Genomic DNA, 14,386 nt, shown 5'->3' with positions numbered 1-14,386 from the left:
ACAGCTGCTGGAAATGAGCCAGTGTGTGCCCAGGTGGCCAAGGAGGCCAATGGCATCCTGGCCTGTGTCAGAAATAGTGTGGCCAGCAGGAGCAGGGCAGTGATTGCTCCCTTGTACCCAGCACTGGGGAGGCCACACCTCAAATCCTGACCCCAAAGCTAGTTCTGGGCCCCTGACTGCAAGAATGACACTGAGGGGCTGGAGCGTGTCCAGAGAAGGAACACGGAGCTGGGGAAGAGTGTGGAACCCCAGGCTTGTGGGGAGCAGCTGAGGAAGGGTCTGGAACCCCAGGCTTGTGGGGAGCAGCTGAGGGAGCTGGGGAAGGGTCTGGAGCCCCAGGCTTGTGGGGAGCAGCTGAGGGAGCTGGGGATGGGTCTGGAGCCCCAGGCTTGTGGGGAGCAGCTGAGGGAGCTGGGGGTGCTCAGCCTGGAGAAAAGGAGGCTCAGGGGGAACGGACTGATCTCTACAATTGCCTGAAAGGAGGCTGGAGCCAGGTGGGAATGGGCTCCTTCTCCCAGGCAACCAGCGACAGGGTGAGAGGAAATAGCCTTAAACTGCACCAGGGGAGGTTGACATTGGATATTAGGAAGAGTTTCTTCCCAAAAAGGGTGATTAGACATTGGAATGTCACCAGTCAGCATGCCTGGAGGTGTTTAAGAAAAGACTACATGTGACACTCAGTGCCATGGTCTGGTTGACAAGGTGGTGTTAGGTCATAGCTTTGACTCAATAATCTCAATCTGTCCTTTCCAAACAAATTGATTCTGTGAAAATTTGTATTAATAATTTAGAGAAAATAATTGCTTAACATATGATGACAACATGTGTTATCCAAAACCCAATCTACAAATATGCAGATCTGGTTTCAACAGTAATCTTTGCTTTAGCTCAACTGAAATAGGTCAGCTTTGGGGAAGAATGTGAAGTTTCAATCTGAGTGAAAAACAAGACTGGGAAGAGAAGGGAAGTAAAAAAACACATATTACTTACTGAACATTTCAAATTTGAGCACACAGTCCTCAAGTAATGCTTGATTTGAGGACAAGGTATTTCAAAATGATTTTACTGAAAAAATCATCAACATGAGATTCTTTGAACCAAAGAGAATATCCAAGGCCTACAGCTAAATCAGCAAGACTTCGAAGGAAACTGGCAAGCCAGGACTGCAAATCCATGAAGCAAGTCTCTTGAAGACTGTAATTAAAAAAACAGTTGTGGAGCTATGATCTTGCACATAGTCTGCAAGTAAAAAGAGGACTACCATTAAAACCCATCAGAATCACTGATTACTGACTCATGATGGCTGACAGAAATTGAAAGCCTTGGTTACAAATTTAGAAAAAGTATTTTATAGACTCATATCTTGATGGAGTAAAAAATTCTCACACATGATGTGACCAGAGTGATGCAAAAGTCTGTGATGAGTTCTCTCCAGTGAAGAGTTCTCTCCATTAAGAACATTTTCTTTCAATTAAATGAGAAATTATTATCTGAAAGAGCAGCTCTTGCCAACCAAAATCAGTTTATTGTGGATCAAGATAAAAAAAACAAACACAATCCAGAAAGTGATGGAGAAACTTTAATCAGCTTCTGAAAAAACTATCTGCCTTAAATTCCAGCAAACCTAAGGAAACCATCCCTGTCAGCTAAGCAGCCTGATTTCCCTTTTGTGCCTGTAACATTTCTTAAAATAGAACTGCGAAAGTATATCAGAAATACTAGCAACATATTAGACCACATAAAAAATGTATTTATTCATAGTTTTGACCCCTCTGTTCAACTGCACCTCATGGTAGTATAATATGCCTCCAGCTGATCAAAGACAAGGGAACTGGAAGAAAACTATTGTGTACATCTTCATATAAATTAATTACTTCCAACTTAATGCTACGCATACTCTTAAGAGATTTTGTACAGAACTATTATAGAATTCAAGAATCATGCTTTTCAGGATGGTTTTGCATAGAACTGAAAGAAACATTGGTCCTACTTCAAACACTTAGTATGTACCAGTTTGAAATGGAAGATTAATAACCTGTGGGTTAACTTGATGGCCTGTATCAAAGTACTCTTGTACCTAGATTACAGCAGTACATACACTTTGCTATTCATATACTCTGCACTATTTATACTACAGGAATAAACATCAGACACCAGGAAAAAAACAGTAATAGTACTGCTATCTTACTGATATTAATTACTAATAAAACTTGAGTCTGCTCAAGCACTGAGGAACGCAGTAATATTGGTTTATGTCCCTCTTAATTGCACAAGATCATTAAATGTCAATGTCTTAACACTTCAAAACCAATTTTATAGTATTTTTCAATTTCTAGTCTAACTTATTCCACTCACAAAGACGATGTGATGCCTGCCGTTTCTCTAACGTGTGTTCAAATACCGTGACAACATATACAGTTAAATAACAAGCTGACTTCCCTAAAGATGGTCTCAACTTGAAAATTCTAACTCGAAATAATCTCAGTTGACATTTACAGTTTTCTGGTTTAGAAATGGGATAATGTGGTAATAATTGTCTGCTGCTGTATGATAAAAGACTTTTTAGAGATCTTACAGCAAATTTTACTAAAATGAGGCATTGCATTCTTAAGGAAATTTTCTCTGTAATGAAGTAGTAGATTGCAGTAAGAACAACATACTAAATCTGCATCTGCATCATTAGCACGTAATTTCTCATGTAGTCTATGGACTGACAACTTTAATGATGTCCAGAACACTTGTAAAAAAACCCCAACAATTTTCACAAAAATCAAGCCAAACCAAAAAAACCCTTTCAATGTAGTACTGCTAATTCATTGCACTGTTCATTCATTATAATAAAGTTTTAAAATTAACATTATGAATTCATAGCTTGTTTTTAATGTACATGAAATGATTTTATTTTTTTTTATGTTAGGAAAATTTATCCTGGACAGTGAGCAATGGCTCCCAGTTTTTTATCTATATTGTCAAAGGAATATTGTACATCTGCCTGAGCAGAATCGTAAGACTGTCCTTCATTGTGATTTTATGTCAAAAGGACTTCAACAGTTACCAACCTTGCATGAGTTACTTCTAAGTTTCCTATATCAATAACCTCTGAGCCTATTTGCTGTGACACTGCTCATGTTATGCCCATGAGATGCATGCCAGCTGTTTCCATAGAAATAACAATTGTCATTTCAGTTAAGAGAGCTGAATAAGACAAGAATTTGTAAGTCTTACTTTCAAGGCATGCATTATACTTCTAGCACTACTATCTATGAAAGTCAGATTCTGTTTTAGGAAGTCACTAAGTCTGTATTTCAACAGTCTTGTGCTCAGCCTACTTTATGCAACACAAAGCTCGCAGGTAATCATAAATCTAGCAATGTTTATTCACAGTGATATCCTGCAAAGCTCCTTGAACATCATGGGAAAAAGAAAAATCTGACACAGACACAAAATCCTGTTAAAACCTTAAACTGTGTTCCACTCTCCTGTCAGGCTAAATTCTTCCCATCTCGCTTACTTCCACTTCTCCAATGCAAACATTAAACTCCATTTCCAAGGATGTGTTGTATGCCACTCAAACATACACCCTTCTTACAATCTCATATCAAGCAGAAGAGTACTTAATTTAGGATAAAACCTACCCAACACAATGAATTGTCAGTGTTAACAAAACAAACCTGGACACCAGAGAAAAAAGCCATATTAGCAAAGCTCTTCAACTGGGCTAGTTCACAACACTATGCTTTTAAACATTACACCCCTCTTTCATCACTACTTTAGCAGCATCCAAACTAGTGAGCAGAGAAATAGCACTTGGGTATTGTGGCACACAGACACACCCTTTAGGTCAATGGCCAAAATTCCACCCACTAGAGCTTTCTGGAAAGAAAATAATTGTCCTTCTTTACCAAGCTTCTCTACAACACAGTGGGGTGGGATGGAGAGTTGATGTCAGAATCTAATGTTATTACTCTCAGAGCACTCATAGTCTTCATGGACTAAGACACATCTTTTGGCACTTTTATTACATGAAGTATTCCAGAAACTTTGGCACTGAACCTTATCTATAACACATACATATTTAATGGGATTTTTGTAACAGCAGAATAAGTTACATTTTCTGATCAGATTAGTACCTGCGCCATAAAAATACTGATCATCCACTCCATCTGCACATCTTGTCCATCACAACATATATACCTAGAACACAATACACAATTAATATTAAAAGCAATGGAGATGCCAGTTACAGTTAAACATATTAAAGAATAGGCTTCTAAACTACATCAAACAGTGCTTAAATTCATTCATACTATCTATATTTATTATTAACACTCCCAGAAAAAATAGGCATATATAAATACTTCAAATTATCACTTTACCTACTTTGATGACAATGCCTGTGCTTCATTTTAAGTATGTGTACAGGATTAAAATCTATCATTCTAACGTTATGACTATTGTTTGCTCTCTGGTCACAGAAGGAAGCCAGACACCTAAACCCAAAACATGAACCAAACATACCAACTAAGAAAGTTTCTTTACTTAAAAAAACAAAAATAAAATTTGACATGAAAGCAAAATAATGCCCATTAGTTTCCAAACACTCTTATTCTGCAATTCAATATTTCAACAAATATTAGTCGGTTAAACCAAGCATGCATTTCATGTTTACCTACCACTGGTGTTTTTCAGAAAATACTGCAAGTCCCCAGCTGAAAGAAAGAAGATTTTCAAAAATTAGTTCCATAAACAGGGACATATTCCTCAAACAGCAGAGATTAATTACCTTTATATAGTCCTCTTAATTTGGAAAAAAAAAAATTTGCGAAGTCTAAACGTGTAGTGCAAATCCAGAGTAAAGTTCTGGGTTTGAGGATGAATTTTTGCTAATTTTCTTACAATTGATTCACAGTTAATGAACTTTCTGTTTTAGACAAAGGGTTATAGCAAAGCACTGCAGGGGACAGCTGACTAGTTGCCACATTTTTCCTGTGGCTGTGCTTTTTTCAAGGAGCTGGAAATAAAACTGTCAGGTAAAGAGTCCACTACAGTATGGAAGTCACAGAGAGAAAAGAGCTATGCTTGTACTATAAACAAAATGAATCACATGATTTTATAGGGATTTAATAATTACTAGGAAAATAAAAAGGGAGTGGGCGCACAATGAAGCCTCTGAGGTGAAACAAACAGACACTTCTGGAGATCCATAAGAGACTTGGTAAACTCTTCACTTGCAAGTAGACTAAAAATAAACCTCAAGGTAAAAAAAAAACTGCAAAGACACATTTACATTATCTTTTTACTCCTATTTTGAACTAATCTCCTACTCATTCTGCACTTGAATTAAAAAAAAAACATGCAAAAAAAACCACAAACCCACCAATGCTTTCTTTAACATGGCCAAGCTTTGAAATTCACAGACTTTTTTGGGGTGTTTTGATTTGCCAACTGTAAAGGAAAAGTTCAAGCAGATCTGTTTAAAGGCAACAGCCAACCTAGACTCCCTCTGGGATAAGATCCTATGTGCATTGTCTCAGTATCTCAAAGCTTTGACCGAACAAGAACTGGAAACATCTGAGAAAAACAGGTGTCATTTCCCAATGCTCTTTTCCTGAGAGATTGTCACTGATGTTTGTAAAGGGCACTGTAGTCTTCAGCTAGCAGAAACATCAAAATAACAAAGATCCTGAAAAAGGAAAATCCTCTGCTGAACAACAGGAACTGCCGGTAAGGGCCATGACTAACTGGTTTTCTCTTCTCTCTTTTTACTTGGTGCAAGGAAAGTGTGTCCACCAATGACATGCAGGACATACAGCACAAAACTAAGTGAGCCAGGAGCGACCATATCCACAAGAGATAACAAATGCACTTCAGATTACAAAGAGCCAATCAATAAAGTAATTTACTAGCACAGATTAGTTAACATGGAACATGAAAACAAATATAGGAAAAGGACAAATAATATTACAGGGGATAATTTAATTCAGTATACTGCTATAGGCTTCTTGACTTTTCCTTGTTCCACAATGTTCTATGCTACCCTTTATTGATGATACTACAATACTTTTTACACTGTGTTTATTTTCTTTTCCATTCTTACTTTGTTGGTGGCTTCATTTTCTTTTTCACTCCAAGATAAAGCTTCAGAGAACTGACAGGCAACACTTTTTCAGGTTTGCTAGCCTGCAAATAAAGTAAGATTCTAATTATTGCATCAGGAATGTGCCACAGAGAAGATGCCACATTACTGATTACACAGTTCAGTTTCTTTCATGAAGTGCACCCCTCTTTTCTAGCAAATCATGAAAATATTTTATCTCTTTCTTTGCCATTAACGAAGTGTACCAGTCACTTTTACGGGAAGCAGACTGATTAAGAACTTAAGGTTCACATGAAATCACAAAACTGTAACACAATCAGAATAATGAAGATGCAGTGCTATATATGAACACAAACTCTTCAAGAGACAGGAAGATGGGAAATGGGATTTCTCTCTGTTAAATAACCTCTTCTATGGAATGGTGAAAATTTTCTTCAAATCAGAGAATGGTTTGGGTTGTAAGGGACTTTAAAGACTATCTAGTTCCAACCCCCCTTCCATGAACAGGAACATCTTTTACTAAACCAGGTTGCTCTGAGCCCTACCTAGCCTGACCTTGAACACTTCCAGTGACAGGGCATCCCCAGCTTTTCTGGGTAACCTGTTCCAGTGCCTCACCACCCTCACAGTAAAGAATTTTTCCTAATACTCAGTCTAAACCTACTCTCAGTTTGAAGGCATTCCTGTTGTTCTTCTGCATTACACTCTTCTAAAATATCTGTTTCCATCTTTCTTCTAGCCTCCTTTCAGGTCACAAGTAGGTCTCTTTTCCAGGCTGACCACAGGCAGTTGTCTCAGCCTTCCTTAACAGACAAGGTGCTCCATCCCTCTAATCAGCTTGGTGGCCCTCCTCTAACAGGTCCATGTCCTTCCTGTGCTGGAACCCCAGAGCTGGCTGCAGCCCTGCAGGTGGGGTCTCACCAGAGCAGAGCAGAGCAGAGGGGCAGAATCCCCTCCCTCCCCTGCTGCCCACGGGGCTCTGGATGCAGCCCAGGACACCTTTGGCTCTCTGGGCTGGGAGTGCCCATGGCTGGGTCATGTCCAGCCTCTCACCCACCAGCATCACCAAATCCTCCCTGGCAGGGCTGCTCTGGATTTGCTCATCCCCCAGACTGGGCTGATATAATGAGTTGACCCAAACAAGGTGCAACACCTTCCACTTGATCATGTTAAACCTGCTGAGATTCCCATGGGCTTACTTTTCATGCTTGTCCAGGCCCTTCTAGATGGCCTCCTGTTCCCCAGGTGTATCAACCATGCCCCTAGCTTGGTGTCATCTGCTGAATATGCACTCAATCCCCTTTTCTGTGTCACTAATGAATATATTAAGTAGCACTAATCCCAGCAAAGACCTCTGAAGGACACCACGTGTCACTGATGTCCATCCAACCACTTTCTTATCCATCTAACAGTCCACTCCATCAATTCTATCCCTCTCCAATTTAGAAAAAATATTGTAAAGGGACCATGTCAAAGGCCTTACAGCATTTCAGATAAATGGCACCTGCAACTCTTGCCTTGTCCACTGACATAGTCATTTTATCATAGAAGGCAACCAAGTTGGTCAGGCAGGACTTGCCCTTGGTGAAGCTGACTGACTGATTCAAACCCACAATCCCTGGTTTAGACAGTGCTTCATCCATTAGGCCACTGGGGCCACTAAATCAGGATGAAAAAAAAAAGCAAGTTATGTCTTTGAACAACAAGAAGTCTCTGGATAACATATCCTGACTTTTATGGGACAGGGGATGGGGAGAGCAGGGCTTTGTTCCTCCTTATATCTTCAGGAAGGGCAGCCCAGTGAGACAGAAGGAATCCACCTGGTTTCTGGAGAACACCAGTATTGGGACTTTTAGAGGAACCTACACAGGACAAAGAAATGGAACAACAGGAATCTCATTAAATTTAACAATGATATACTCAAACTCTTGCACAGGTGAGGGAAAAAAATCTTTGAATAACAGAGAGTGAGAGACAGTTCTGCTGATAGGGACCAGAGCATGCTGGTAGGTGCCAAGCTGGGCACAAACCAGCAGAGTATCCTAACAGCAAAGGTGGGCTTGCTTTCTTGAGCTAGCAGAAGCACAGTGAGGAGGTGGAGGACAGTGATTATCCTCCTTTCCTTATTACTCATGTGACTGCATCTTTTGGGTCCTTGAGACAAAAAAGTGAATTGGTAATCTGGAGAGGGTTCAGCAGGGGCCCACCAGGCCATCTGGGGGCTGGAGCACTTGCCCTGTAGGAGAGGCTGAACTAACAGCAGCCCCCCAGCACCTACAGGGAAATTTCAAAGCAGACTGAGTGAGGCATTTTGTATTGTGAGAAGACTGCATCTAAGGACAGACAAACTTTCCCCCATGAGGACAGTCAGGTACTGCAACAGACTGCCCAGAAACATTGTGCTATCTGTCCTCAGGGTTTTCGAAGACTCTAACAGATTAAAGCCATGCACAACATGTCCTGACCTCAGCTGCTATCCCTGCTGTGCACAGGAAGCTGGACAAGGATCTCCTGAGGTTCCTTGCTTGCTCCTTCTTGAACAAACTACCTCTAGTCAATCTACAGAAGACACAGACCCAAAGGTATGAGAACTGAATGTTACTGGAAGATGAAGTGCTGAAAGGAAATAATGGATTCACACTATTACAGAGAAAAATATTTAACACAACACAAAAGCATTCCTTTAGTACTTTTAGGTCAAGTGTTTTAGCTTTCAATATAGAAAAAACTGCACCAAACAACAAATCTTATAATCCCAGTACACAAAGCTACTCCCTACTGTTTACTGTCCCTGGATTCTCAATTTCCCATTCTGCAGCTTTCAATTTCTAACACTCCAGTGTGGGGAAAAAAGAGGCACTTAAGAGAACTTAAAGAACAACAAAACACATAACAGTTTTATGGTTGGTATTCTTGTGTAACTTCCTGCTCAAAAGAAGGGTACTGCCAGGATGAAAAAATACCCCTGCAGAACATACTATTCACTTAAACAACTGCATACTTCTCACAATAATGCACCTTAAGGGAGCCATTTCTTTGTCTGTGAGCTTATCTCTTAGCAACAGAACATTAAAGGGGTAAATTATTTCAGTCAATTAGCACAATATAGCAATTTAGCATACAGCACTCATGGAAACTTTCAATGTTTTTGATAATTGCTCTTGAACAAGAGAAACACTGAACAGAATGTATCTCCACCTGCATATACAAATTTAACTTGCTATTAATGAGAATTTAAAAATTAATTAGTACATGTGGCCTTATTAGCTACAATTTTCCATCTGCAATGTCAAGCGTTCCTACTATTCATTCCTAAATATGACTAAAATGAAACCAAGATTATTCATGGTAGATTAATATCTCTCAAAAAATGTAAAACAAACTCATACTATTTGATCAGAATGGTATTGCCATTTGCATTTAAAAAAATAATTTAAAAATAAGTGTTCAAAGTGCCTCCTGAGTTGGGGGAATTAAATTTTTTATAAATTAGAATGGCTTAAAAGAGGAGATTATCAAGTGGTAAAACAATCCTGTCATAAATTCTTTCCAAGATACTAATTAAGGTTTTATGGGCATATTAATTTATTCTCACATACGTGCCAATTTGAGTTTTAGCACTAAATTGTAAGACACTATTTGTGACATTCTGGGGTCATTCTAATTAAGATTGTATCCACAGCTCCACAAGAAGACACAGTGCATTAGCTTACGTGAGTAAGGGATATGTCTTAAAAAAAGTACTTTAGGAAGGTCAGCAATATACAGCTGTATTTTTTGGATGGGAAAAAAACAGCAGTCAGCAAAAATAAAAGCACTTAAAACTTTGATTTTTTTTTTTTTAAACCAGAAATACTTGGAACTAAAACATAGTTCTTTATTAATATTATTTGGCTTTATACTAAAATACAAGCTGCATACACTCAAACCCAATGTTTTAAGAAAACTCCCATGAAATATTTAAAACTGAACCCTTCCTGCTATTAATCATTACTAAATTCACTTCTATGGAATTCTGAGGTATACGTAACCTAATTATCCATACTAGTTTTTAGAGGACAGAGAATATATCTAAAAAATGTTGTTGGGAAGCAGGGAAATATTTTCCTAGTGTATTGAGAGTTATTGTTTCCTATAATCTCTTCTATCATGAGACATATATGCATAAGAACCCTGTTTGAATTTTTAAGGGCTTTGTGTGAAATACCAAGAAAAAAATGGCATGCACTCCTTTAAGTTCCATATTACTTCTGCTGCAGCTTTCTACAGCAGGTTTTCAAATAACTTAATGTCAGCACAAAGCACCCAAAAATTGTTCTCTTTTTAATTTTTTAAGCCTATAGTAATGCATAACTACAATAGCTAAATGATGAACCCACAGAAACTCCTTCTACTAAGACACCTGTGAAACAGCAAGACAAAAATCTTAGACGTCAACGCAGATTCTAGAAGCTGCCATTTCATATGAGAAATGTTGATCTGTTTGTTGATCTTTTCTTTTTCAAACAAAAAGAAAGCTTAATGCAAAGTTTGTCTGCTGTACCTTCATATCCTTATAGAGAAGCAAGTTTCCTTCCCGTAACACAAAGTAACGGTCTTGAAATTTGTTTCCAGACAGTAGTTTTGATGGCTCTTCCTTGCACTTCAGATTGCCTGCTTTCACAGTACCTTTCTCATTTTTCTCTACCAAGAAAAAAAAAAAAGCATTTTGTTAGAGGATTTTACAACAGTGGAAGCTCCTAGTTTTTAAGTATTACTGCATATCAAAAACTAAAATTACATTGGTAAAATTGATTTGGTATTATGCTATATATATATATATATATATAAATAATTGCATTAATTATATTATATAAATACAGACACATATACATACACTATATATTACATTTCAATACATGTTTCATATTAATGTATTCTAAATTCATAAGGAAGGCATTTTTAAATATGCACACCATTATTATTTTAATTACTGGTGGGAAAAAAGTCTTCTCTGTTTCACTTGTATGATAACATGCAAAGAATCTACCAACAAACTTTAATTCAAAGAATGTTTTCAGCATATAACAGGTAGTTAAAACCAAGAGTATGACATGGATACTTTTAATCTCTGTGCTTGAGAGGCAAAACATTTCAATAAATATCAGATTTTGTCATGAATCTGTCTGGATTTTTTTGTTTATGTTAAAATACACACAAACCCACATATATTTGGCAAAATTAATTAAAAACTCAAACAAAATACCACTTCCCACACAAACCCAAACAGTAACTTGGCAGTGAGCTTTACAGAGCATTTAACTTTGTACTGAGAAAGTTTTTATTTAAAAAGAAAAGTACCAGAGCGATCAAAGGCTTTCAGTGTTAAAGACCAGATTTTTCAGTGCATTCTTAGCAATTTAAAATCCTAAATAAAATAATGCAAAGAAGTATTACTAGTACATAAAAACTACTGCACCACTACTTCTAGGTATTCTCAGGTTTCCTATTCTGCTCAGTATCCATATATTTTTCCACTACTTTGTCAGCTTTTCCCAGTAAGTATTCTTCCCCAGCAAAAGGAAAAGTAAAGGAAAATAGAGTAATTCCTACTGTCTTAATAACAGAACACAGAATTCAGCAGAATTCTGAAGTATTCTTTTCTCCCTAAGGTAAAGAGTGCTGGAAGCAGACTGCAGACATGAGAAGAGAGCAAGTAGGCAGATGTAACCTTCTCCTCCATCCCACTCAATACCTCTTCACCTTGAAGAGGGAGCCAGATTAACAGGGCTAATAATTACCCCCAAACACTACAAGCCTACTACTTATGCCATATATTGGCTTTCACCACCTATTATTTTTAGCTAAGTGTAGGTACCTCCTGTAAGTCATTCATTTATTTAGGAAATACTGAACCAACTTGTTTAGGAGCCACAGAATGATACCACTGGCTTTTGTACTATATTAGTTTCAGGATAAGAAATAAAACTGTGATGTAAAAGGGGTGTAATGTGTATTGAAAATCTCATTCTTACCCAAGTAGTCAATTGGCTTTTTTCATAAAAATTCCACTTAGACTTTGAGCATCTGATATCAAAACTCTACTATTAAGAAGCAGTACATGATAGAATATCAAAAAATAAGAATCTAAATCCAGAATCAATACATTTCAACAATTAAAATCAGAAATTACTTAGAAGTCCTCAGTTATAAGTGCAAATATATGTGCACAGTTAAAAAAAAATTATTCTCTTTTTGCTGATAAGAATATTTATTTCACGTTCAGTATAGAATATGAATCTTTATCCACACAATCATAACCACTTTTTTCTATTTTTTTTTAAACTACACAAATTTAGAGTAGCAGAGTACTTAGTGAGAGTAGCAGGATACTTCCACATCTTTACCAAGTTGGAAGACTTTACATTTCTGCACACAGCTTGCAACATGACAAAAACTCATTCTAAACTTCACAGCACTCCTATGAAGGAGGAAAAAAATAATTCTCTAAACTGATGAAATTCCAGATACTTTAGAAGCCAGCATTTCATTAAATAAAAGTAAGACAATAGGGATGTGCCCTAATCATAATGTATTTTTCAGACACAAACTTTACAAAACATGCTAAACTTAACAGAACTTTGCAACTAGGAGGTAGGTACACTTAATCCATGTAGGATCGATCCACCTATGGTTTAGAAGCTTGCATTTCAAAGAATTCCTCTGAATAATAGCCCCTGTTCTCAGAAATCAATACTTACCACTCAAATTATACAACACTGTACTGGAAAAATTTCAAGGACCTATATACACAGAATTTATAGTAAATTTAACAAATAAATAATACCTGGTTTTCTAACAAATAAAACTTTAATATGAGAAATTTTTAGATAAGGAGAAGAAAATGGGTCTTGAAATAGAATTAAGCTGTCCTTGAGTATCTCTTATACCAAAAATATAGTGCACATCTTGCCCTACTGAGTAGCACTTGAAAGAGTGCTCCTACAACAAGCATGAAAAGCTATGGAATTAATTGTCAGGAACTAGCAACTAAAAACTGTAATAAAACAGAAAACTCACCACAAATTTGCTGAAACATATCAATACAAATAAACTAACTATTTTTTCCTTGAAAAGGAAAGTTGGTTTCTATACAAGAGAAAACATACATCTAGACCTCAGTGTAAGGTTTGGACTATAGAATCACAGAATAGTCTGAGTTTGGAGGGACCCACCAGGATCACAGAATCCAGCTCTTGGGTGAATGCCCTACACAGGGATCCAACCCACAACCTTGGTAATATTAGCACTCTGCTCTGAACAACTGAGCTCATCTCAGTTGCAGAACATGAGAAAATAGTTTAAAATGGACAAGATGAGAATAAGTACCAAAATCAAGAATGTACTATGTATAAGGAACATGGGAAAAGTTGCACTGACAGAGAAGACTGTGTTAAGTTGCCAAAATGAAAAGAGGCTGAAAGAGCTGTTCCTTATGCTCACTATTGAACCAACATTATTTCAAACAACCTTATAGAGTCAGGAAGAAAAAGGAGAAAAGTGCTGAGAATGAAAATCTCTCAAGCAATATTAACAGAAAAAAAAGTCTGGAATATAACAATTAGTCTTTAAGATTATTACATAAATCAGGAAAGCAAGGAATATTCATGGAATTAAATTATAAACATTAAATTATCAAAGTCCTATTAATTTTACTGCAAAGTAGGAGAACATCCATCCACCCAGTTGCCCATTTGTATGGGCTGAATCCACTCTTAAAAACATACTTTAAATCATAGTGGTTGGACATCTGGCCCCAGCCCTATTATTCAGTGACAAGGAGTTATCCCCATATAGAGTGTAAGAGACAGAAAAGATTAAGGTCTCCCCTTCTTCCTTCGAGCTAGCAGCTATTTCTTGTGTGCTTTGAGATGGAGAGCCCCACCATAACCATACGTGCCTTGTACTCTAAACATTGGGAACATCTCTTCCCCAGTAACTTCATTCTGTACATTTTCTCATTCTGACACTATGTAGTGATGGATTCACAAGACTACTCTGCCACATGGAGTTTGCAGACATCAACACTGTAAGTCTGCAACGTGGCAGAAATTTTCCTTTTCAAACCACTGAGAAAACCAACATAATTTATTTGGTAAAGTCTTAATTATTTTAAAACAAACATAAAAAAATCACTAGATGTAAACAGTCAAAAGACAGTGTGTCTACAGTAACATCAAACTGAATGGAATTGATGCAAACCATTACTCTAATAAGCTAGGGAAACAAATGGATGCAAAATCTAGGAGA

General features: G+C 37.4%; 1 protein-coding gene across 1 annotated transcript in view; it reads right to left on the bottom strand.

Moving 5' to 3' along the window:
• The window catches only part of ARAP2 (ArfGAP with RhoGAP domain, ankyrin repeat and PH domain 2), a 271,367-nt gene that overhangs the window by 7,588 nt on the left and 249,393 nt on the right, over nt 1-14,386 (bottom strand). The window contains exons 48-52 of the mRNA XM_077177631.1: nt 10,641-10,780; nt 6,098-6,180; nt 4,674-4,709; nt 4,131-4,194; nt 991-1,029 (exon numbers count right to left, since the gene is read on the bottom strand). Coding sequence (XP_077033746.1) covers nt 991-1,029; nt 4,131-4,194; nt 4,674-4,709; nt 6,098-6,180; nt 10,641-10,780 — 362 coding nt within the window. The remainder of the gene's footprint in view (nt 1-990; nt 1,030-4,130; nt 4,195-4,673; nt 4,710-6,097; nt 6,181-10,640; nt 10,781-14,386) is intronic.

This window comes from Agelaius phoeniceus, chromosome 4, assembly GCF_051311805.1.
Source record: "Agelaius phoeniceus isolate bAgePho1 chromosome 4, bAgePho1.hap1, whole genome shotgun sequence".
Taxonomy (NCBI): Eukaryota; Metazoa; Chordata; class Aves; order Passeriformes; family Icteridae; genus Agelaius; species Agelaius phoeniceus.
The sequence above is the reverse complement of the archived record's forward strand: the minus strand, read 5'-3'. Positions and strand labels throughout refer to the sequence as shown.